This window comes from Onychostruthus taczanowskii, unplaced genomic scaffold (genome assembly GCF_017590055.1).
Source record: "Onychostruthus taczanowskii isolate IOZ18803 unplaced genomic scaffold, ASM1759005v1 scaffold5, whole genome shotgun sequence".
Classification (NCBI taxonomy): Eukaryota; Metazoa; Chordata; class Aves; order Passeriformes; family Passeridae; genus Onychostruthus; species Onychostruthus taczanowskii.
Window position 1 is genome coordinate 8,105,145 of NW_024502568.1, and position 23,129 is coordinate 8,128,273.

The 23,129-nt window shown below is 38.7% G+C and overlaps 1 protein-coding gene across 1 annotated transcript in view; it reads left to right on the top strand.

The window, feature by feature from the left end:
* Positions 1-23,129, top strand: part of CFAP58 (cilia and flagella associated protein 58) — a 55,791-nt gene that overhangs the window by 25,688 nt on the left and 6,974 nt on the right. The window contains exons 11-14 of the mRNA XM_041415535.1: positions 1,617-1,757; positions 2,110-2,333; positions 4,331-4,442; positions 6,666-6,770. Coding sequence (XP_041271469.1) covers positions 1,617-1,757; positions 2,110-2,333; positions 4,331-4,442; positions 6,666-6,770 — 582 coding nt within the window. The remainder of the gene's footprint in view (positions 1-1,616; positions 1,758-2,109; positions 2,334-4,330; positions 4,443-6,665; positions 6,771-23,129) is intronic.

The window sequence follows — 23,129 nt, forward strand, 5'->3', positions numbered from 1 at the left end:
TGCACTAATATTTCAGAATCTAAACAAGAATTTAGTTTGAATTTGGTTTGAGATATTGGTGTAGGTCCCATATATGTTATTTTTTCTCTGTTGCTGTTCTTCGGTTCTTACAAATTCTCTGAACTGACTTCAGGTGAGCTGTGCTGATTTACAGCAGTTTCAAACGTGACCATTTTTTTGCTTGCACAGTGACTGTGTTTATTAATTTCCTTTTCTCTTACCTGATGTATACAGACCCTCATGCTGTGGTTGTGGGCATATTTAATCTAACTGAAAATCCTTGTGTGCCTTTAAGTATTTATGTTCCTTACTATACAAGGCAGCTCAGATTTATTTCAACTGAGTGCGTTCCAGTGAGATTTGTTTACATGAATGTTTGCTGACCACATTTAATGCCACTTCTTGTTTACAATTCATATTTTTCTGACATAAGGAGACCATAGAATTGTGATCTATTAAAAAAAATATTATCAGCAATGCTGAACACAAGAGCAGTTTTACATTTGTGGGCAGCTTTTCTACAGTGTTTATTGAATTTCAGGATGAAGTGACTTGCATTTTTATTCAGCTGATGAATATCTGACACTGACTAAGAGAGCTATGTCTTACACATATAGGAAAATGAGAATTTTATTAAAGAAAATAAGAATGGAATAAGCTATTTTATTATTATGATGGAACTGTTTGTCTTAAATCAATGTTTTTGCAGGTGCACCCTTCAATACAGCCTCAATCTTTCAGCATTAGATAATGCTTATTTTGAACATCATTCTTTATAAGGGTCAGAGTTGTGGTGAAGTCTTTGAGTTGAGGCTTGAAAGTTTCCATAGCTATGAAAATAAGCTGTGGTCAGCTAGTTCCACCTTGCCTCTGATTGTCTAGCAGTGATAAAACTTCTAATAATCCAGGATGACCTTATTATTTTTTATCTACATACATGCTTTAAATTGCAGATTTTGTGCCAGTGGGATAGAATGACTGGGCAGATTCCAGTGTTAGTTTGTGTTGGTGCTGGGCAGTTGCTGTAGCAGTGCATTGCTCCTCCTTGCTTGGGGACAGCGCCTCTTTTCACAGTCTTCCTCATTTACACATCCACTAAAAAAAGTGCTGTGGCTCTTAAATCTTGCTGTTCCCTTCCTGGTTGCCACCAATTCTTTTACTCCAGTCTGAAGCCTTTCTCGAGTTGATGCTGCTTTGTACTATACAGGAGAGATTGTTGCCCTTTTCAGCAAGGTGAACTGTTCTTTCTCACATCCCAGACTGACTATGAATAACAACTCCATTGAAGAGCTTTCTAAATATGTGCTGTATAATTAAAAAAAAAAATTAAATAAGGTATCTCTGAATTACAAATTGAACCATTGTCATAGATAAAAATACTTTCACATTTCTACTGTGTATGAGACAATTACATTAAAATAGTATTTATAGTATTTTTTTATGGGTCTTCAAGCTTGCCTATCTTGCTGATTAGTTCTCAAAAACTAACAAAATGTGTGCCTCTCAGGAAGGTAAAATAATGTATGAAATATTTGTAAGTAACTCTTAATTGTAGCTTTCTGTAATGGGAAGTTATTAATTAACAGTTGCTCACCTATATTCTTTATCTCCATCAGGCTGAACTGCTTAAGATGACAAAACAGGCTCATGAAGCCAAAGCCTATATTGACAATCAGGAGGCAGAAGAGAAAAGACTCCTAAAAATAATTTCTGAAGCTGATACAGAAAGACTGAAGCAGAAGAAGGAATTTGACAAGGTTGGATCCCTAATTTGAGTTTTCAAATACCCTGCATTCTGTTCCCTCATTTGCCCAGTGTATTTTTAAGATGAAGATTCTTAGCTACTGTGAATGTAAGAGTACTAAAGCTTTACAATGCCATTAAAACAAAAATGTTAAGATACTGAAGTGAAAGAAATTTGTAGTTTGTACTATTCAGGTGATTGAACCCTTATAGGGGAAATTATTAGGTTCTTGCCGTATTTCTTTAATTAATAACAGTGAAACCTCTTAATGTCCATGATTTTGACTGATACAAGCATAGTCGCAGTACTCTGGGATTGTGTGAAGGAAGTGTAACTGAGTTCATGGCTTTGCCCCGTGCCCACAGTTGCTCTGTGAGAGACGTGCCCTGGGGACGCAGCTCATTCACCGCAACGAGGAGGTGGCGCTGCTCTACGAGAAGATAAAGATCCAGCAGGCCATCTTAAACCGGGGCGAGAGCGAGTACCGGCAGAGGTTGGAAGACATGAGGATTCTCAAGCTGGAGATCAAAAAACTTCGGCGTGAGAAGGGAATACTTGGCAAGAGTGTGGCTAATGTGCAGGAGCTCAGGTAGGAAACCCAGGGGAATGCATTTCCATAGTGACTGCAGCCATGTGGTTGAGACAGAAAATGTAGTTTATACATAGTAAAGACTTGTATCAACCGTGGAGAAGGGCTTTTTATTGTTTGACCTCAAACACAGACTGGATTAAATTCATTAAACAATTTACCAACAATTAGGAAATTTGAAATATCGTAATAAGGAAAGAAGAGATCTTGGCTAAAGCTGAAATAGTTTCTGTATTTCCCTTTGTACTCTGAGTTACTGCCTACAGAATAAACCTGACAGCAGCAGAAAAGGTGTTCACAGTCCAGTGAGCTCCTAAGTGGTACAAGGCCTAGATTAGTGGAACTCCTTTTGGTTAAGCAATCCACAGAGTATGGGAGACACTTGACATATTCAGAACAAAATCCTGTTTTCGGAGCTCTCTTCTTCTAGATTTAGATGCAGATCTTATGATCTATGAGAAAGTTGTAGTTAAATTTTCATTGAAGATTTTGTTTCTTTAAAACAGCAATCTACTAGCACCTGATTTATCTCCTTCTTCTCCATCTTAATGCTTCCTCTCTTGTTTACCCCACATGTATTTGAAGTGTATTCTTTCCTGATGGGAAACTGGATATTTTCTAAGAATCAGTCTTGATTTGTAAGGAGAGGCAGTTATGTTTTTAGCAGATAACCATTGTACCAATTTGGTGTGCTATCACAGTTTTGGGTGAGATCTTTACTTTATCAGTGTGATTCCGTGGCTTTCAGCAGAACAAATTAACTTCAGTCCATGGTCAGACCCATTGACTCCAGTGGAATTATGCCAGTTTGATTTGGTGAAACAGAAAGGAGAACTGGGCACACAGCATTAGCAATTGCAGTTTTCATTGACTGACTGCAGATAGGAATGGAATTTGAACTTGCTGCCCAAATGCATTCAGCTGAAAGTCTGTTACTGTATTGAAACTCAGTGACGGTATTGAAGTGTAGTGTGCTGCATGCCATGATGGGTGGATCAATTCTTGCTAACTGCAGCAGCAATCTCATACTTTAATGAAGTCCAAAACCATCATGAAAACTGCCTGTCAAAAAGATTCCATTTATCACTTGTGCTGCTAATTAGCTTTCCCGATTTGCCAATTGGAAATGTGAGTTTTTTTTCCCTTCTCCATAACCTTGTCCAACCTCACAGTCAAAAAAAGACCTTTTTCTCTCTAGTGAGCTAAATACACTTCTGAGCTTATCAGGAAAAGATTCAGTGGTGGAGGAGGCACATCTCAATCTTTCACCCCCTTTTGACACTGGAGAATTTAGAGGATCCCATCACTAAAGTGACAAGGGTCAGATAATTACAAAATGTGCCTTTTTTCCTGCTCTTAAACCCCCTATCCCCACCATAATAGCCTAGTTTTCAAAGAATCTTCGTAGTGCTCTATTAATTTTAAATTCAGCAACAAGTCACCTCTGAAATTCCTTAAGGAGGTGTAACAAAAGAAATCAAAGTTCAGTTCTCTTAGGAATGGTGTCCATCTTACTTAGGTCCTAGAGTGTGCTTTATTTGATGGATTGTGTGAGCCATGTACATTTAAAACCTTTCAAACACAATCTGTTAGATTCAACACAGGAGTAACTTGGATATGACCCATGACTGATTTGTAGGTTTATGAACTAACTGTCCTTCTGGCCTTAATGTACATGGGAAGATGTGAAGAGTGAGGTCCAGCAGTCTGTGGAGTAGATTCCCTGGGAGCCTCTTTTCTGAGCTATTCTTAATGAAGCAAGAAAAGAGGTCCAAGTGTGTTATTTTATGGTTCCACCTGTTTAGTGGTATTGTGTTGATACATTTTGCCATCACAGTATTGCTGCAGTGGCAAAGTGCCTCTTTGTGCTTTACATGTAGTGCTTCCCGTGCATCATAGTGCATGGGAGACTGATTTGTTAATGTCCACGTTAGTGCCTTGGTCACATCAAAGTATTTTTGGTGTGTTTTTTCTTTCTATTTTATGCTGGTCTTCAGATGGGAGTTTAATCACATGCAGAAGGAACTGTTAAAGGAACAGACTCGGTGCAAAATTTTGGAAGAAGAACTGCAGAAGCCCTTGCAAGTTCACAGATGGAGAAAATTAGAGGTGATGTGTGAGGATTTTGTGTTTCCAAAGCCCCTATTATGACATCAGTGACCCAGCAAAAGCCTATTTCAATTGCTGTTATGCAAATGATATGGAGGGACTGGGCAGACTGAAATTTCCATAGTACAAATGGAATCCTTACCTGCTGAATGCTTTCCTTGCACAATGCAATCAGTGTTATTTTTGTGGCACTTTCTCAATGAAAAATTGCAGGGAGATTTGTAAAGAGACAGTGAAGTGCTAAAGGGAATAAGAATGCATTAGGTGAATTTACAAGGGGGTGATTCCTTAACATGGATGGTGAGAAATAAGACGATAGGGGAAAGATACAATCTTAGCCTCACTGAGCAGAGAGATGTATATGGCAATGTATATGTGAAGAAAGACAGTAATTGAAAGGCTAATAGAATAGGTAGACTGGAGAATGGACAGATACAAAATCAGAAGGTAAATTACATCTGAGAAAAAAACAGAGTCCTCCACATAAACAGTGGTGGACTCACAAAGATAGTCATTCCAGGTAATGTGAGTTCAACTGCTTTACATAAACAGCAAATCTAAGTTTTCACATGATTTGAACCTGCCAAGTGAAGGGGAAAAATAAAAAATCCATCAAGCATAGATGAAATATATGAACATCAGTTGGCATCACTGGATATTTTTGATGTAAGTCAGTGCCATCTGAGATTCCTCAGTTGCATGGATCTCTGATCTGATGCCAGCCTGGGTTGCTTAGCTTGTCTGATATTGAGTGATAATGTGCTCTGTTCCTGCAGAAGCAGAGCTGAATATTTTGACTGTGCTTACTAGTGTGATAGTGAATTTCTGATCTTTCCATGCTGAGCTTAAAGTTGGATGGTGTGATTAGCTTTTGTCATGGAAGGGAGATATAATGCAGGGTGTTGAACTAGGTTAAACACATCTAGGTACAAACTCTAGCAGCACTTTGTAACAAAGAAAAATCAGGCCAGTCAAAACATCCAGTGATGGGAAAATGAATGTATGAAGAGATTGGTAATGGGAAATCATGTCTTTCCATTCTAGGTAACTGGTTTGTATTTGGAACACAGAGAGGCCAGCAGATGGCAAGATCCATATGAAATAATCCTGATGGGGTTTTGGTTCAATTCCTAATGAACAAACACTCTCATATCACTACAGTAGTTGCAAATTGGCACCGTGCTTGGGCAGTGCTATAAAAAAATCAAGGACTGAGTGGATCATGAGGACTGGTCTACTTTTTAGCCTGGTTTCTCAGGAGATCTGTTGTGTTGTGAGCACTGCATGTGTATCTGTGTCAGTGTCCTAGTTATGCTTGAATTGATTAGTCAATTTAGATAAAATCAGACAAAAGATTAAGAATAATGAGATACCAAGTTCCTTATAGGCTCAAGCGAATATAAGAGAGCTGGACTTTATTGGAGCCTTTACTGCAGTGTGAGTTTAATCCTTCCTTATGAGACACCCCATGAGACAGGAAAAGCCAGATGGGAGGGAGCTGTTATGAGTCCCTGAGTGAGGAAAAGTTGCAGTCAGAGTTTGCCCTTCACTGGAAGATCCAACAAGAAGACGCAAAGTACTGGGAAAATAAGCTGGGCTGGCTCCTCTTTATAGAATTATTGCTTTGCTTCTTAGAGCTTTCTCCACCTTCTATCTATGCCAAAAGAATGAAAAGGAAGGGATGGAGAGGCAGAGAGCTACTAGCTCCTGTTCTTATGGGCTGTGTAGGTAGAGGGCAATAGTACAGTGCAAACACTCTGTCACCATTTTAAGCATTTAATTCCATGGAAGAATGGGATTTCACATGTATGGGCACTTTAGAACCCCATAATAATTCATCAGTGTACCCCCCAAATTTGTTCCTCTAAAATTCTCCACCTGTTTAAAGACTAAATTAGTCTAAATTAGTCTTCCTTTTTTAAATAGAAAAATCTTCTCCTTAAAAACTAAATTGGCACTGTTTGAAATTCTTGAACAGCAGGAGGTACTTACACTGCTCTTAATTTGTCGGTGGACAGCTCCAGTTGCTGCTAAAATAGAGATAATAAGTTCCAGGACTGCTTGGATACATGCAATTTTTTAAAAAAATACCTGAATGTGTCCTCTCCTAGCCCCCTTTTATGCTTGTTACTTTTGAACACTGAGATATGGTTTTAATTTGCAAAAAAGAAACAGTAACTTGTTATAATGTATAATTTTTGAGACTCCTTTGTTCTTTCCTAGGCCAGCGACCCCACTACCTATGAACTGATTCTGAAAGTTCAGAGACTACAGAAGCGACTTATCAGCAAGACAGGTGAAGTGATAGAGAAAGAATTTCTCCTTCAGGTACTGCAGCATCACTATTTTATTACATCTCATTAATATATTTGACTTACTCTGCACTCTGTCTACTGACATGTGCTTCCTGAATGTTATTTAGATGTAGACTTTGGATTTCTTTTGCATGCCCTTTAGGTAGCTTTAGATGGCAGCACTGACTCACTGGAAGAGAACAAAAAGCATCAGATTAGTTGATTTTTATATTCTGGTTACTGATACCTGGTCAGCTCTGGAAAATACACTTAAAGGTTGGCCTTAGTTCATTCATGTTATAGATTAGTCTTCAGGTCAGTCTTAGACTATTTGAAAGGTTTTTCTGTGTCATTTTAAACAAGTATACTATGACCAGAACATGAAGGAAAATTCCTGATTGATTCCATTTGTGCTTTGCTTGGCTTTTGGCAGGAGGAATCCTAAAGAGTTTGTGTGATTTAGATATGCTACTTGCTGGGGCATGTTTGATTTAAAGGTTTTTGTGCTGAACTTTGCAAAACTTTTTTGTGATAGCTTATCTTTTTTAAACTGTATCAGATGTCCCTTAACCCCAGTGATAACAGTAAGATTTATGCTGTAGAATGAAGGAAAGACTGTATTCCTATAGTGCAAATGTTGCTATCAAATATAACAGAGGAGGACTCCAGAGGCTTCTGGCTTTAACCAGAGGTGTTAATCTGTTCTCTCTGGTGACTGTAGGGCTAGCTAGAGATTACCAGCTCTAGATGTGATTTGAACACTTTAAAAACCCAAATAGTCTTGATGCCTGTGTTGGGTATCACTCACTGGAGAGTAAAATGTGACCTGAATCTCCCTCTGTCTTGAGAAGAAGCTCAGCAGATCTTATAAAAACAGGGTTTGTCTCTATTTATTGTTTCATGGGAAAACATTGATCTGAAATTTCGTTTGAGTGTAATTTATGGTGTATTATTCCTCTGCTTGGAAAAATGTGATCTTTATTTCACTGACAGCATTTTAGTGCTATGCAACAGTTAGCGTAAAATGTAGCAAAAATAGCTCCCAATTTACTGTGCTTTGCACATGCACAAAACAAGTTCTGTTAGATAGTCTCTATTTCATATCTGGCCTTATCCTTAGTATGCTCCTATTTTGCTATTATTTTCAGCTGAAGAACTGAGATATAGAGGTATTAAGTTGCCTGCACAAAAAAAATATCTTTGAAATAGTAGGTATTTGAGCTTACATTACTGTACTAGCCATTGGTATAATCTTTCTGTCTCTGCAATGGTCCTTCTGTGGCAACTCTGTGATTTTTTTTATTATTTTTCTAGATTTAAGACAGGGCTTGGCTATATAAAATCTAATTATTATTGCTAGAATTGCTAATGAGTTCCTTTGTGTTCTTAATTCAGGCACCAATTTCCTGTGTAACAATCCTGAAATGAAGGTTTCCCTTGGAGAAATAACAGTGAAGGCCAAAAATACTATGCTCCACACTGTGTTCAGGGATTTAACATCAATGTTTCTGAGCTCTTTTCTGTTTTTCCAGAGCATTTTGAGTCCTCCACCATGACTGAAAAAGGGCTCTTTCATAGCAGGATGTGGGTATGAGGAGGTAACCAGAGATGGAGGACCAAACCCAACTTCTTCCCTTGAAGGGCTCTAAGTGCTACTGATTAGCTCACTGGCACAATTATCACAAATTAAGGGTACTAGCAGAGCTGCTTCTGCTGAGTGTCTGGATAACATTGTACAAGGTATTTCATTATCCTTTGGACTGGTTGTCCTTGGTATGATGGTAGTATCTCTTTTGTAAAATCATACCCTAATACTCACCAAAACAAACCCCTTGCTAATAACTTACTAAACTGAATTTACCAAATTCCAAACAGCTGTGGTGAAGGAGCAAGCCCAAGGAGCACTTCCAGCAGAAGGAAATAAACAGAACAATCACATCAGCTTTCTGGAGAGAGATGAGTTTCACACACCAGGAGGGTGTCTTCACTAGACCACCTTCTGGGCAGTTTGAAAGATTTGAAATGTATTTGAAGTGAAGTATTTGAAGGGTAGTGTAGGATTTGATCCTGACTGAAATTTAGAATTATGGGAAACAGCAGTAATTTAGCTCCAATTTCAGGAATTTTAAATTTTCTTCCCTCAATATAATTTGTATCTTGAGAGTGTTCTTCTGTCTTTTTTCCTATTTTTTTTAAAAAAGAATCCTGGTAAGCCCTTCATGCTTAAAGGCATTCAGCATCTTTTTAATATGGGTCTCTCCTGAAATCAGCTCAGCTCAGTTACTGCTCATTTGCAGGAGTGGGGGAATTGCTGATGACTGGCCTGTGCCTACTTGGCAGAACATCCCCCATGCTCAGAGCTGGAGCCTGCAGACTGAAGGATACAAACTTATTAGGTCAGAGAACCACTGCTATCCCTGTGTTATGTTTGCTTGCATAAGTCACATTTCCTCACCCCCAGTCATCTTCATTCACATCTTGCCCTGTGACAAGGGCATAGCCACTGGGTGTATCAGCTTTAAGATTATCTTAATCTCTTGCTTGCCATACATAATCTTCTATGTGTGTGTGGCCATCATTTTAGCAAATAGGATATTTGTTTAAGGTGAAGCTTGTATCTGTGTCTATTGTGCATATTATGTAGCCTAAATTCCCTCACATCAAAGTGTATTAATGAAATAGAGTACAAAAAACCTTGTGTGTTGAACACTGAGTATTAAAAAAAAAAAATTAAATAATATTAAATAATATTAAATACTTTAGAGTTTAGAAATAACCCATGTGAGGAAATGGTTGAGCCCAGTGTCAGCAACCTGCAGTTTGATTTGTAGGGTCTTCACCCTGCTGCATACTCATGCAGAGCTGTAATGTTTTTATAAGGGAAAAATAATTCCATTTGTATTGTATGCACTGTAGCTCTGTCTTCCTTTTTTACTTTTTGGTAAATGGTCTTTTAAATAAAAGTGCAGGGAACAAGGTTTCAGCTGGATATATCACAGTATATAGATTCATGTAGAAAATCATCTGCTTACTTTACCTCCTTCTGATGTGCATTTGATCATATCCTTTTTATTAGCTTTTTCATTGTTTCTAACCTGTAATTTCTTTAAAACTGAGGCAGATGTAGAAGCAAGCTACAATCCATGCTACGTGATTAAAAGAATGATTTGCTGTGTTTGAGACAGAAAATTTAGATTGCTGAAAATATGGGAAAAACCCAGCTTGATTCTAAAATCTCATGCAAAAATTCACCTTAATCTCTCTTAACTGGTCATCAGGGCACATTTTTTGGATCGGACATTTGCTGAGAGATAGTGAATATGCAGCATGCTGAATGTTGGGTTTCGCTAGAATAGCTTTTCAGAGTTGAACATTTTAATAAAAATGTAAAAAGGTTTCCACTGTTAGAGAAATTACTGAAGTCTTTTCTTGTTTCTGATTTATCTGTGCCCTGTCACCACAGCATTTTGGGTTATAAGGTATCAGCTCTCATATACCAGATAAATATGGTCATCCTGGGATGCTACTTTGAAAAGTAGCTGCAAAGCAGGTGGTCATACTTTCTCTTTTAATTCAGGCATTCTCACAGTTGTGAGCTGCTGTGCTGATGAAAAATGCTGTCTTAAAAATCAGATCCAAACCCAAGGTCTTGAATACTTATGGTCAATAAAAATCCAATGGCATTTTTTTCCAAACATAGGAAATGTTATTTCAGGGATAGCCAGTTTTTCTCTCTGAGTTGCTGCCTTCCTTCTGAATTTGTGCAGTCAAGATAGAGCACGTTTTTGCTTCTTTTCTAAACTGTTGAGTAATATTTCAGGGCTTTGTGGAGCAATATGTTGTGTGTTGTCCAGGAGGTCTCACGGATGGGTGAAGGTCTTTGTGACCTTCCACATGGGGGATGAATGATATGTTGTAAGGCCACAAGGAATAATTATTAATAAACAGGAGTGCTCTGCAATTCCTGACTGCAAAAATACAGTTGCTCACTTTGCATGTGGGGCAAATCCCTCTTGTGACTGAAGCTCTGTTCTGCTGTGTACTGAGCAGTGATGAGGTAAACTTACAGTGGAAAGTATTACCTTGTTAGGATTAGGATTAGTGTGGTTTTAGGAACTTATCCCATTAAAAGTGAATTATGCACTGCTTTATTTGTTTCAAATTTAGTTCTTTCTCTTCAGAGCAAACTCCTCTAATTTGATTTTATGTCTGACTGAGCAGAATTTTATTCAGCTGCATGTCTTGGAATGGATAACAGCATAAAGATTCACATTATATGTCAGTTACCACTTTTGTCAGTCATCTCAGAAGATTGTTCATAAATGTAAAATGTAAATGTAAAAGAAAGTGCAATCTAGATTATTTGTTCAGGGAGGCAAAGGCAAATGTCTTATTTAAGCCTTGCATGTAGCAGTGAAAGCATTGTTTTTCTGTACATAGGTATTGTTTGAAGTTGTCAGCAGTGAAAGCCAGGACTGGGCAGTCAGGATGTGATGCTGTGCTGCCTGTGTCTTGAGCTCATAGTTCAAAGAGTGCAAGGGCAAAAGGCATGATTAGCTCATGTATCTGACTCAGAGATTACAGCCAGATAGCACCCACAAGTCCTTGCATTGAGCCAAGTTTTGAGCTAAGTTGCAATCCCTGCAGAGAACTGACTGTCCCAGTGACAGAGAGTAGGAGGAATTGAAGGGATGCTGCTGTCTCCAGCCCTGTTCCGTTTCAGGTATTGTGAGATACAGGGAGGGGAGAGCAAGAGACTTTCTCTGTGACCTTGGCAGACTACTTAGCTTTTGCATGCCTCACATCAAGTAAAAAGGGAATAAAATAATTTCCATTCTTGTTCTGGTGTGTGAATGAATATATTAGAGACATGACTCAATTCAGTAGCGAAACACTCAAAATAGGCAGATGTTTTATTTTATTTGTGCTAAGTTGGTAGTAGAGCTGTTCTATCCAGTTTGAGGTGCTCGTTGCTATAGTGTCTGAACATATACATAACCATCTTTATTTCTCAGAGCTGGTACTATAGTTTGATAAAGAAATCTGCTTTAGAACAGTGTGTTACCGTGTGGGTTTATGCAGGTTGGCAGCTATTGAAATCAAAGTTTTCTCCCAAGAAATGGAGAAGCTTGGGGATTTGCTTCCCTGTATTTGTTATGCCTTTCCCCCCCATTCCTTATATAATTTTATTTTTTTTAATCCTGTGGGTTTTTTTTTTTTTCATCCCACTTTATGGGAGCCTAGTCCTTCTGAAAAATCATGTCTTTCCCTAGCTTGGGAGTTTCATGAGGCATGCTTCTTCTAAGTTCTTCACTCCTTTCAGTGCTGAAGTGGCTTCCACATAAGAGATGTGTGCTTAAATGCTGACTAAGAGATTTTCTTATCAGACAACCTGCTAGGAAAAATAAGAGAATTCTCTCCTATCCCCTACCTTTATTTTGGTATTAATAAGACCCAGATGAGTTTTTTCTTAGGTGTTATCTTTGCATATTCAAAATGGCAGAGATTTATTTTACCCTCTCAAATTTGGCATTTATTTGTTTTTAGTGCTCAGTGTAGATTCTACTAGGATTTGAGAGTATAAACTACTTGCATGTTACAGGTAGGGTACAGAGTCCAAACTGGGAATTTTTTTGGCAGAATTCTCTATTTTCATAAAAAATAACTGCAATTCACTTCAGGGAGCTAATGACTGTAGAATCCCTAAAAGTTTCTTTTGACCTGCCCATTATTGTTCCTCTGTCATCTTGTCTTTAGAGAGATTTCAGCAGAGGTAGCTTGGGATAGTGCTTTGTATGCACTGAAACTTAAAGGTGAACTGCAAAATCCACTGCCAAAATGCACTCCTTTCTTTACTGCTCCTTTTTCATTTATATATGAAGTCAGCCTTTTGAAGGGATTTTCCATCCAAAAATGAAAAGGGAAATTTTCTTTTTAGCTTTTTATAGTGTAGTAGGACTTGGTGCTTTTCTATCTCTGTTTCCTGGAGGATTTGAGTTCCTCTGGAAGCACTGGATTAATACCCTATCTTACAGCTCAAGCTAGCAGTTCTCTCAGCCCTCAATTAAAAGGGTGAGTATATTGAGCTCTAGCCTTTTATATGCTTAAAAGCCCCATTTCTACCAGCAAAAAAACCACTTTTCTGATTTAGCTTATAGCAGCTCTTGAATGGCAGAAGAATTTCCTGCCAGAAAAATTGCATCTAATTGCATAAGCAGTAGCTGGCATAAACAGATCAGCACAAAGGAATTGCACCACTAACTGAACTGAAATTGGCCAGACTTGTCAAAAACCACGAAAAAAGAGCTGTTCAGGTATGTAAACAGCAAGCAAAAACAGACAGAAAATATTGGCCCACTGTTAGGTAGGAGAAGTGAAATAGCAACAATACTTTAAAAGAGTGAAGTTCAGCAAGGACAAGTGTAAGGTCTTACAGCTGGGAAATTCAATGCAGGAGTGCAGGACAGCCTGGGATCCACCTGGCTGGGCAGCAGCTCTCTGGAAAGAGACCTGGGCATCCTGGTGGACAACAAGCTCAATATGAGTGAACATTCTGCTGCTGCAGCAAAGAAGGGCAGGAGGGTGCTGAGTTATGTCAAAAAGGGCATCATGGCAGAGGTTATTCCACTCTATTCAGCACTTGTCAGGCCACACGTAGAATACTGTGTTCAGTTTTGGTTCCTGCTCTGTAGAAAAGATGGACAGGCTGGAGTGGGTCCAAAAGGGGGCCACAAAGATAATCAAAGGACTGGGAAGCTTGCCATAGGAGGTAAGTCTGAAACTACTGGATTTGTTTGGCTTTGAAAAAACAAGACTGAGGGGAAACTGTATATCCATGTTCCAGTATTTAAAGAGTGGTTAAAAAGATGGTGAAGATTTTCTTTTTACAAGGAATTACATGGCAAAGATGGGGGTAATAGGTACAGGTTACTCCTGTGGAATTCTGATTGAACACAAGAGTAAAGTTGGTAACAATGAGAACATTTGGAAGGCATGGCAATAATCACCCTAGGGAAGTGGTGCATTTCCTAATGCTGGACACTTCTAAGATCCATCTGGACAGGGTACTGGGCCATCTTGGATAGATGGTGCTTTTGCTGAGAAAGGCTGGACCAGATGATCCTTGAGGTCCCCTTACAACCTTCTATTAAATGATTCCGAGATTTAAAAGGTGTTAGTTTAAGTTCTAATCCCAAAGCCCTTGCAGGAGTGGTCTCATTAAAGGAACAGCAAATTTACTGTTTGCTCTCATAGATGGTCACCAATATAAGGAAATGGGAATGAAAGAAAGGTTGGACCATATGAATCTTGAGGTTTACTTCCAACACGGTATTCTATGATTCTGACTGAGAAACCTAAGCTGCCAAAACTTCTAGCCATTGATCAAATGGTTCTGGGGGAAGGTGTGGGGGAGGAGAAAGGCAGAAAAATGCTCTCCTTTCCTTATAACAACCTGAAGTGTTGCTATGTACCTTCAGGGAACAAGAGAAAGAAAACAGTACCGGGTGGAGTGTGAGGTTTGAGGTTATGACTCCAGTTCTAAGTTGGTGACTGGAATTTCAAGGGATTTGCATTGAAATATAGAAATGGGAAATACCATAAGGACTCAGGCCTAACATTTACTTTTTGGCTTTCAGCTGGATATGAATCATAAAGAAAAAGTTTACTTCCCCAGTGTCATGCAGAATTAGGCGGATGTGTCAAAGGCACACAGTAAGAAAAGCCTTGATTTAGACTCCAAAGACAAGCTCTGTTCTTTTTTCATATGAAAAAATAATGTGTGCCCATGAACTCTGGCTGCAACGCAGTTCTAACTTGTGATGGATAAAAAATATCTCACTACCAGCTCAATATTATGATGCAAAACAATCTACTGAATTAGTGCCATCAAAACAATTTCAGTCCAATACCTTGAAACTTATTTGAACTGGAATCTCCAGTGCAGTATGAAGTGACATATGGATCAAGTCACCCTTTAGGACTACTCTTAGATTCTTTCCATCTTGTGCAATTCTTTTCCTTTTGTTGTGTTTGAAAGGTTCATTGCTAAAGTAGGACTTTGAGTTAGGATTTTAGCTTTGACTCTAAGTGGAGATGTTTTGTTTTTAATATTGGTTTTAAATTGAAAGATTGATGTCTTTCAGTAGTTCTATGTCTGGCATGATGATTTTCCCATGCAATTAGAGTATCTCTAGTGTCTTTTGTTCTAACACTGATATTTTTTTCCCAATTAATTTAATTATTTAATTCTTAAAAATTTGATTGTGTAGCCAGCAGGGTTCTCTGAGTAGGGCAGAACCACTCACACTAAGCCAATTGCAGGATAATTGTGTTAAATCTTGGTGCCATTTACCAAGACTCATATGCAATCCTGTGATGATGTAGTAAGGAATCACATCTCAAAAACATGAAAGGTATGAGTCACCTGTGTGAAGGTCTCTTGACGGTCTACATACCTACCTGAAAGTTTTGTGTAGACTTTAATAATTTGATAGATATCTGGGGAATGTCCAGTTCTTGCCCTAGCTCTCCTCAGGAAGGAGTTGATTTTGTATTTATGCATATTTCCAATACACTTCTTAGTGCATTAGTTTATTTTAGACCTTCTAATCTCAGTCCATCTAGAATTAGAAGATGTTCTATGCTATAGAAATTTACAGCATGATAAACTGCTCTTAAAAACACACTGACATTTAGATTCTTTCCCTCCTCCCACATATGTTGCAATTCAAGTGGAAGAGAATAAAGTCTTCCCAGAAAAATAGCCTTTTTTTTGGTATGTTTGTTTAAACAAGGATTTGAAAAAAAGGGTAGGAAGTATGCTGATCACTTTAATGTCACCAGGTGGAGATAATTGGCTGCTCTTTAGGGTGAGAAAATAATTTTCCAATAAAAATAGTGCAAATATTTCTGGCACTGAGAAATGGGAAGCAAAGCAGATTACCTATTGAGCAAACAAAATACTTTTGGTTAACAGTTTTCTTAGTGGAAGAGAGAATTTTTACTGACTCTTTGTGAAACTACCCCACCCTCATAAACAAAACACATTTCCCATGATAAATGGTTCTGGACAGAAGCAAGGTGCAAGTTTATTTGAGAAAATAACTTCTGGGGATCTGCACCATTTTTAGCTCAGCTGATGATGTTTTGGTCAGAAATATTCAGATGTTATTTACAAAGCTGAGAAAGTTGCTGGCAGAGTAAAAATCCCTTAGGCTTTATAGGTGGCAAGCATACATGAATGCTGAATCTGTCTTACATGTTTTTTAAAATAATTGATGTATTTACTTGAGTTTGAGCTTGAAAAAGAACTCTAGTGGGTCATCAGATGTCATCCCTCCTCATGGTGCAAGATTGTTTTAATTACTATCCTTCATAGATGAGTGTCGAGCATAGTTTTGTCCTGCATTCTAATACATGTACTCCCAAGTCCACAAAGTTTAGCATGCCTGAAGAGGTTGCTGTCTTCAAGTACACTGTGGCTTATTCTGAGTTTTCTCCCACACTTGTAACCTCCTGGTGTAGTCCAGGCCTGTTATTTCTGAAAAGCAAGTAGCAGGAGTATTGACACAGCCACCAGCATGAGGGGACTGGGAGACTGAGTTTCATTCCTCTGTGTCTTCAAGGAGTTTTAGTGAATTTTGGCAACTCACGTTGCCAACTCATAAGTGCCTGGACACTCCTTGTGTCCAGAACTCTTGTAGAACGAGAAGAGGATCACTGCCCTGGCTGGAAGCAGTTCTTCAGCATGTGTACAATAAAGATTTAATACCATTCATATACTGAAACAACGATGCCATGTAAGAACCTAAGACACAGCACTGTCATCTGAAATCTGCATCAGCAAAACAGAAACAGTGATCACCAAAGTGTTTTATTCAAATACATTATGTTTGGTTTGAACCCAGAATCCTGAGCGTGGATACCTTGTATCATTGGACTAAAAATATTTTGTAAAATGACCCAATCCTAAAGTTCTTAGTCAGAATTGTCCTTAACTTCAACATTAGTTTGCTAGGAAAAAAGCTTGGATAAAAAGTTCAGGAATTGCTCCAGCAAATAACAACTGAAAACAACCTTGTTTACTCCTCATTCCTGTGTTCAGCATGTATCTGAGAAGGAAATAAATCTGCTGTGCACCCCAGGGTAAAGTATATTAATCAACCAGTTATCTTGTTAAGGGAAAATAAATGACTCGCTGTGCTGACTGAATACATTGCAGCGCACAGACTTTGCAGTGCTGTAGCAATCCGATACTGACTGTCAGCCATCCAGAATCTGCTAGAGGAGCTGAAATATTGCAGGAGTGCAGCAGCAGTGTAGCACAACATCCACAAGCCCATGTTCTATAGGCCCAAAGCTAGAGGTACATCTTTAGTATTCACCCTTTGGCAGGTGTTCTTGTGTTAAGATGAGGGGTGTTCTGCTCTTCCCTCAGGAGCAAGACATGGACAATCTACATCATCCCAGTCAGTGATGGATTATTATCCTGTATGACAGTTAACAGTTTGCTGTAACAACAGCAAAACTCCACAAAGAAAAGAAATTGCACAGGGACAGACAAATTTGTTCTATTCCAGTTCTCTTATTTTCATTCTTACTGTGAATGGTGCTGTTGTTGAGGGAACACATGAAGAAAGATGCTGCAGCTACGGCTGTTTTGCAGCTGTTAGAGGAAGGAAGGCAGAGTCACTGTGGCTGGTTGGTTTTTTTTGGAAGGCTGGGTTAAAATGGTACACAATCAGGTGTAACTTTCTACCCATTTCTCCACTCTTTTTTTGAAACATCTAGAAATGTGCTGCTGAGTGCACATGAGCCATGAACCTCAGTAGGGAGAGTCTCTGCCAGGTGGGGTGCATCAGTCAGCCAAGTGCTGCACCTCATGGAGGCTCAGAGCTCAAGGCTTCCCGTGCCTAAGCAGATACAGCTGCAATCTTAAACAGGGGATGGGACACTTGAGCATAGCAATTGCCTTTACATGGACATTAGGATCCACTGTCTTTCCCTTTCCTTTAGTCCTGTTTCAGTTTCTTTGAATTTTAAGCAGCAGGCAAGGGGAGCTGAAACAGAACTCCTTGAAGAATAGCAAAGTCTCGGCTCTAATTACAGTGAGCTTGAAAGAAGCCGTGCATTAAAACATTAATGATTTCAGAACTGCTGTGTGTGTTTCTTAGATGTACTATTATTTCTTAATAGGTTCCAAAGTGTATCAGGAGACTAGTCTTTTCTTCCCTGAGGTACTTGACATATGCAGGGGAACTTTGCTGTCCTGTCAAAAAGATGTATGTAGGCTTTACTGCCTTGTTAGACAGGTATTGTAGATTTAAGTGGTGGCTTGACTTTGAGACAGCTGTTCAGAGGTAGCAATTCCAGAACACCGAAGGACTTGAAGCAAAGTGCTCTCATCTTTCAGGGAAATCTAAAGATCTAAGTCAAGCAGGTGACTAAAGAGATGTAGGTGCCTAACTTAAAAATAGGTGTTTCTTGGAGGAGCTCTGCAATCTCTCTGACCCTTCAAGGTCATCTGTCAGATCAGTCTGAAGTGAGAACAGAAGCTGGGTCTACTGGGAATCCTCTTCCCAAGCTGTCACCTGCAGGAGCAGCTAATCATTATCAACAGAGCTATGATAATTCTTCTTTGATTCTCTAAAATTTTAAAAATGTAAATGGCTATTGAATAGCTGAAATATATGCTGTTACACTGACATTAAAATACAGAGGTTTTTAAGTCAAATAGTGTAGATCTGAGGAAGAGACTTAATTTTTTTTTTCTTAGAACCCTGCATAAAGTAATTATTATACAGTACAAAGATCCTCATCATTTGCTTTGTACTTATTCACTTAGAATATTTAGAAACCTTGTTGATAAGATTTGTATCTTATCAACTTCTGATCTCCTCCAGGTCACTTCAAGACAAACTCCTACTAGAATGCAAAACAAAGGTTTGTTTAGAGCTCTCTTCAACCCAGCTGTCAAGCTGCAGGCCCTGTGAAAATAGTTGGAATATTTACATCAATCCATGTCACGTCAGGGGCAATTCTCACCTTCAAGGAACAGCTCACTTTCATGTGTGTGTGTATTTCTGCTCACGCATGTAGAATAGGAGATAATTAATTCATTTCTGCAATGTAAAGTAGAAACACTGTGATTAAATGAGCTACTCTGAGTAATGATTTTGTAAACTCTTGTGTAATGTCAATAGTAAGAATGGTAGCTGTAGCTGTTATTTCAGCAAGACACATCCATGCCATTTTCCTTGGATAGATTCTTAACCTTGTGTCTCAGAGTTCAGAAGTTGAAAGGAGCATATGTATTTATTTGTTCTTTGGAAAAAATACTGTTTTCCTACACCCTTATGAGGGAAGATCTGATAGTAACAGTTCCTAGCAATAATAATAATACTGATAAGTTGCAGCTGCACTCCAGGTTCATACTTTGTTGTTCATACTTTGTTGTTCCTGGAAGATGGTGATATTGCAGCATTTAGCTCTTGCTGTTGCAAAAAGCAGCCAAGGGTGAAGACCTTGCGAGGTGCTCCAAGGTTTCTTTCCTCTCTCTTTAAGCTGTTTTGAACATGCCAGTCAATTTGGTACAGTTTGCTCTGTGCCAGACGAAACAGAATTGCTCTTGAGAAGCATTATTATCATCTGGAGAAATAAATTACAAGACCAGTTTGGGCGATGCAGATTTCACCAAAGATGAGACTATCCCAGCCTTTTCCTTCAAGCTGGTGGTTTTCACAGGAAAACCCAAAACATCTAGCACAGTGTTAGTGTTGTCTCACATTGAAAGGGCCTCAGTGTCCTCTTTAAACTTAATTAATACATCCAATAAAAAAACCTCACACTGGTGAGATTAAGAAGTGTCTAGGTAATAATCAAAACAGGAGCTGTTCTAGGGAACTGCATCCTTGCAAGGGTGTTTGCTGATGGATGTGGAATAGACAGGAAAGAGCAGGAGCTTTTGGAAAGTGTTTACAGAGAAAGTTTATACTGCACATTTTTCACAGTGCTGGAGGCAACTTTCTTCTGTTATTATAAAATTTCTGAAGGTCACCATATGCTAATTTTTTTTTCTTTACCTCATAAAACTTTCAAAGATAGACGTCCTGAGCCAACAGCTACTGCTAGGTATACATAACAACAAATAAATGTAGGGCTTATACAGTGAAAATGACTATCACTAGATATGTGTGTCTGTGTATGTATTTAATCCAGATTTCTGTGTCCTGTTTAACACTTATGAAGAGGAATCACTACCCCTGAGGATGCTCTGCTGCTCCATGGCATCATAAACAAAATGTCTCTGGAGTTCTGCACAGCCCTGACATTTTGGTTATAGTGCCAATAAACAAGAAACCCCCTGTGGCACGTTGGCTGACTTGTTATCCCCACCAAAGCCATGAGGAACTATGGAGTGCTTGCATGGTTGCTATATTGCCTTCACCACTTACTACTTAAAATTTTTAGAAATAGAATTTTTATTTAGGTTGAATATTTTAGGGACTGCTGCCATATACTACATCACACACTTTTGCACTACATCTTTATGTTGTGGAGTTTTTTCTTTACCTCAGTTGCTGGAGTCAGGAGCTGGCATAAGTTAAATTTACTCTGATGCAAAGTTTTTGGTGGTTTTTTTTTTTGCCTTTTTTTTGTTTTGTTTTGTTTTGTATTTTTTTCAGTAATTCATGTGATAGAAAGCTTTTGGTACATGATAGGATTTGTGTGGGTCTCGTGGAGAAGGCTCTTGGGGTACTGCTTTGCCAGGTAAATTTGTTGAATTATCTATTTGGAAAGAACTGATAAAAATGAGGAAGCTGGGACTGCAGGGCCTATTTCTGCTGTGAAATCATCTTCATTAAATGTATGGTCATCCATCACCTCTGGTTCAGAAAAAAACCCTGGGCTAACTAACAAGATGTGCCATTTCCTGGTGTCATGGTGGGGGACAGGATGACACAAAATGGGGTCACATCTTTAGAGCTCTGTTCCAGCCTGGGACTGGTGAATGCTTCCCATTCCCTGTCAATGGCCATCAATGCCTTGCTGCCACTTTGGGAATGTATCTGATGGTACTGATGGTCCTTCTCACATGGAAAAGCAAATGGTGCTGTGCTCGTCAGGAGCAGCAGCTTCTTTTGAAGTTGGGTTTTGCTGGCAAAAGTGATTCTTCGTGCTGAAGATGGAGGCAACTCGTGACCACCTGATCCTGGACAATCAACTGAAGTTTGCCAAATGCTAGCCAGTCTTCTACAGAAGAAAATATTTTTTTTCTCAATTTGCTGTAGAGTAAGCAGGCCAGGAGAAGTACAGAATATGGCTGAGACAGCACCTAGTTAAATTTAGGGGAAAGCACCACTTACTTCCCCACCCTCCCTCTCCAAATTAATAGGTGAGAGACTTAGGGATGAAGAAAATTACTGTCATGGCTGGGCTACAGACAGATCTGTGAGCTCCTCAGAGATCCCCTGGGAAACAAACCTAAGACAAGAAGGGCTATTCTAAATTTATGAAATTAATAAATAAACTAAATTTATAAATTTATAAAAATAATATGCCATTTTATTTGCAGAATTTTTACAGCAAGTATTCACAGAGGTCTTGAAATTCTCTTTGGAATGCCTGAAATTTAGCTGTAATCCTCAGCCTGTGTGTCCCAGCATGCCCTACATACACAAAATGAATGTGCCATCATCTCTCCACCATCATCTTGGCTTAGTTTGTGTCATAAACCAGTGAAGCTTGTTGATGTTATGGGCTCAGTCCTACACTGAAACATCTGCTGAATTCCATGGAAATTTCATGGTGGAAGGGTCCCATAAAAAGATTTGTTACTGGCCTAGACCTAATCTGAACACAGGTACGTTACTCTTACCAGTGGAGGCTTAACAGTATGGGTTTACAGAGATTTGATGGATCTTCCTTCACCTCAAGAAGAAGAGCTGTGCCTCACAGTGTATTTGTTCCTTGATGTCAAAACCTCACAACCATGGTAAGGTGTGTGTTGTGATGGCAGCCTGGTGTGAGGATGGAGGGAAATGTGAGGGGAGGCAGTTTGGGATGAGCCAAAGAAACCCAGTCATAATGAATTGACCTAATCTATTACAGAAGACAAATTTTTTCTTTATGAATTTGTGCTGATATTTTTTTCTTGATCATTTCTGATTTCTTATGAGTAGAGATGGAAGTACCTGCAAATGCACCTTGTGACTCACATAGATTTACTCTTGTGGTTGGTGTTTTTAAATTAATTGAAATTAATTTATATATTTTAAATTTATTTTTTGAATCCTGAGGTAAAATTTGAGAAATTTAAAAAATGCCAACCTGTGAATACAAGCTTCTGCTGAGGAGGAAAGAAGTATCCAGGGTTTTCTTTAATGTTTTGCTGACATATGGTGCTTCTAACCCAGTGACAAATTAATTGACTAGATGTAAAAGAGATGGACAGTGCTCAGCAAGGAAGGACAAGATATGCATTATAAGACATCTGGTTCTGCCTCTGTTGGATTATGGATACAATGTACATTGGACACCTAACGAGTCTCTGCTGCATAAAATAGATTCTCCTTACAATAGAATTGCATACTTTGTCTCTAGATGAGGTTATTATACACACCATTGCACAGTGTTTGAAGAGCTTGGTTGGCTTTTGTAGAGGGTAGGGAGAGAAAAAGTTGGAAAGCAATTACACTTAAGACCTTCAATCTATCAATTGCCCCATGTTTATCCAAATTACCATTACACTACTACTACTACAAAATACAAATATATGATACATTCAGGGTTGAAATGTTAATATTGACTGGTTAGATTTTGACAAGGTGGATTATTCTTTTGCAGTTGTTTTTATCTTGAAGTAGAATTTACTTCCTCAGAAAGAAAAGCTGGGAGTTGGAATACCACTATGAAGTGGAATAATAACTCTTCACTCAGACTGAATTCTCAATTCAGTATTTGTTGCTATTCAAACCTCAGTCTGAGACTATTCAGGAGGTTTTGATTTTTCCAGAGATAAACTGTGAACCATTTCATTTATAAGGAACTCTTCCTCAGTAATCTGCAGAGTTTGAGAACATTGTTTGCAAAAGTAAGGCATGATTTGAAGTGATTCCATTTTGGGGTCCCAACTTGTGACCATTGTAGTGCATTGTTTTAGAAAATGATGAGGTCTAAAAGCTCCACACTCCTTATGTTCTTGAAGACTGGACACCTAAAATTTTACACCTTCAAAATAGCAAACCACTTCTAAAAACCCTGGCTTAACCACTAAGAAAGACCAAATGTAGCAGTTTTAGATGGTGTGATGGCACCATTTCCCACATCAACAGATGAATTCTGTGGTAAGAGTTGTAGAGAGACCTTATAAAAAAGACAGTTAAAAGGGGCT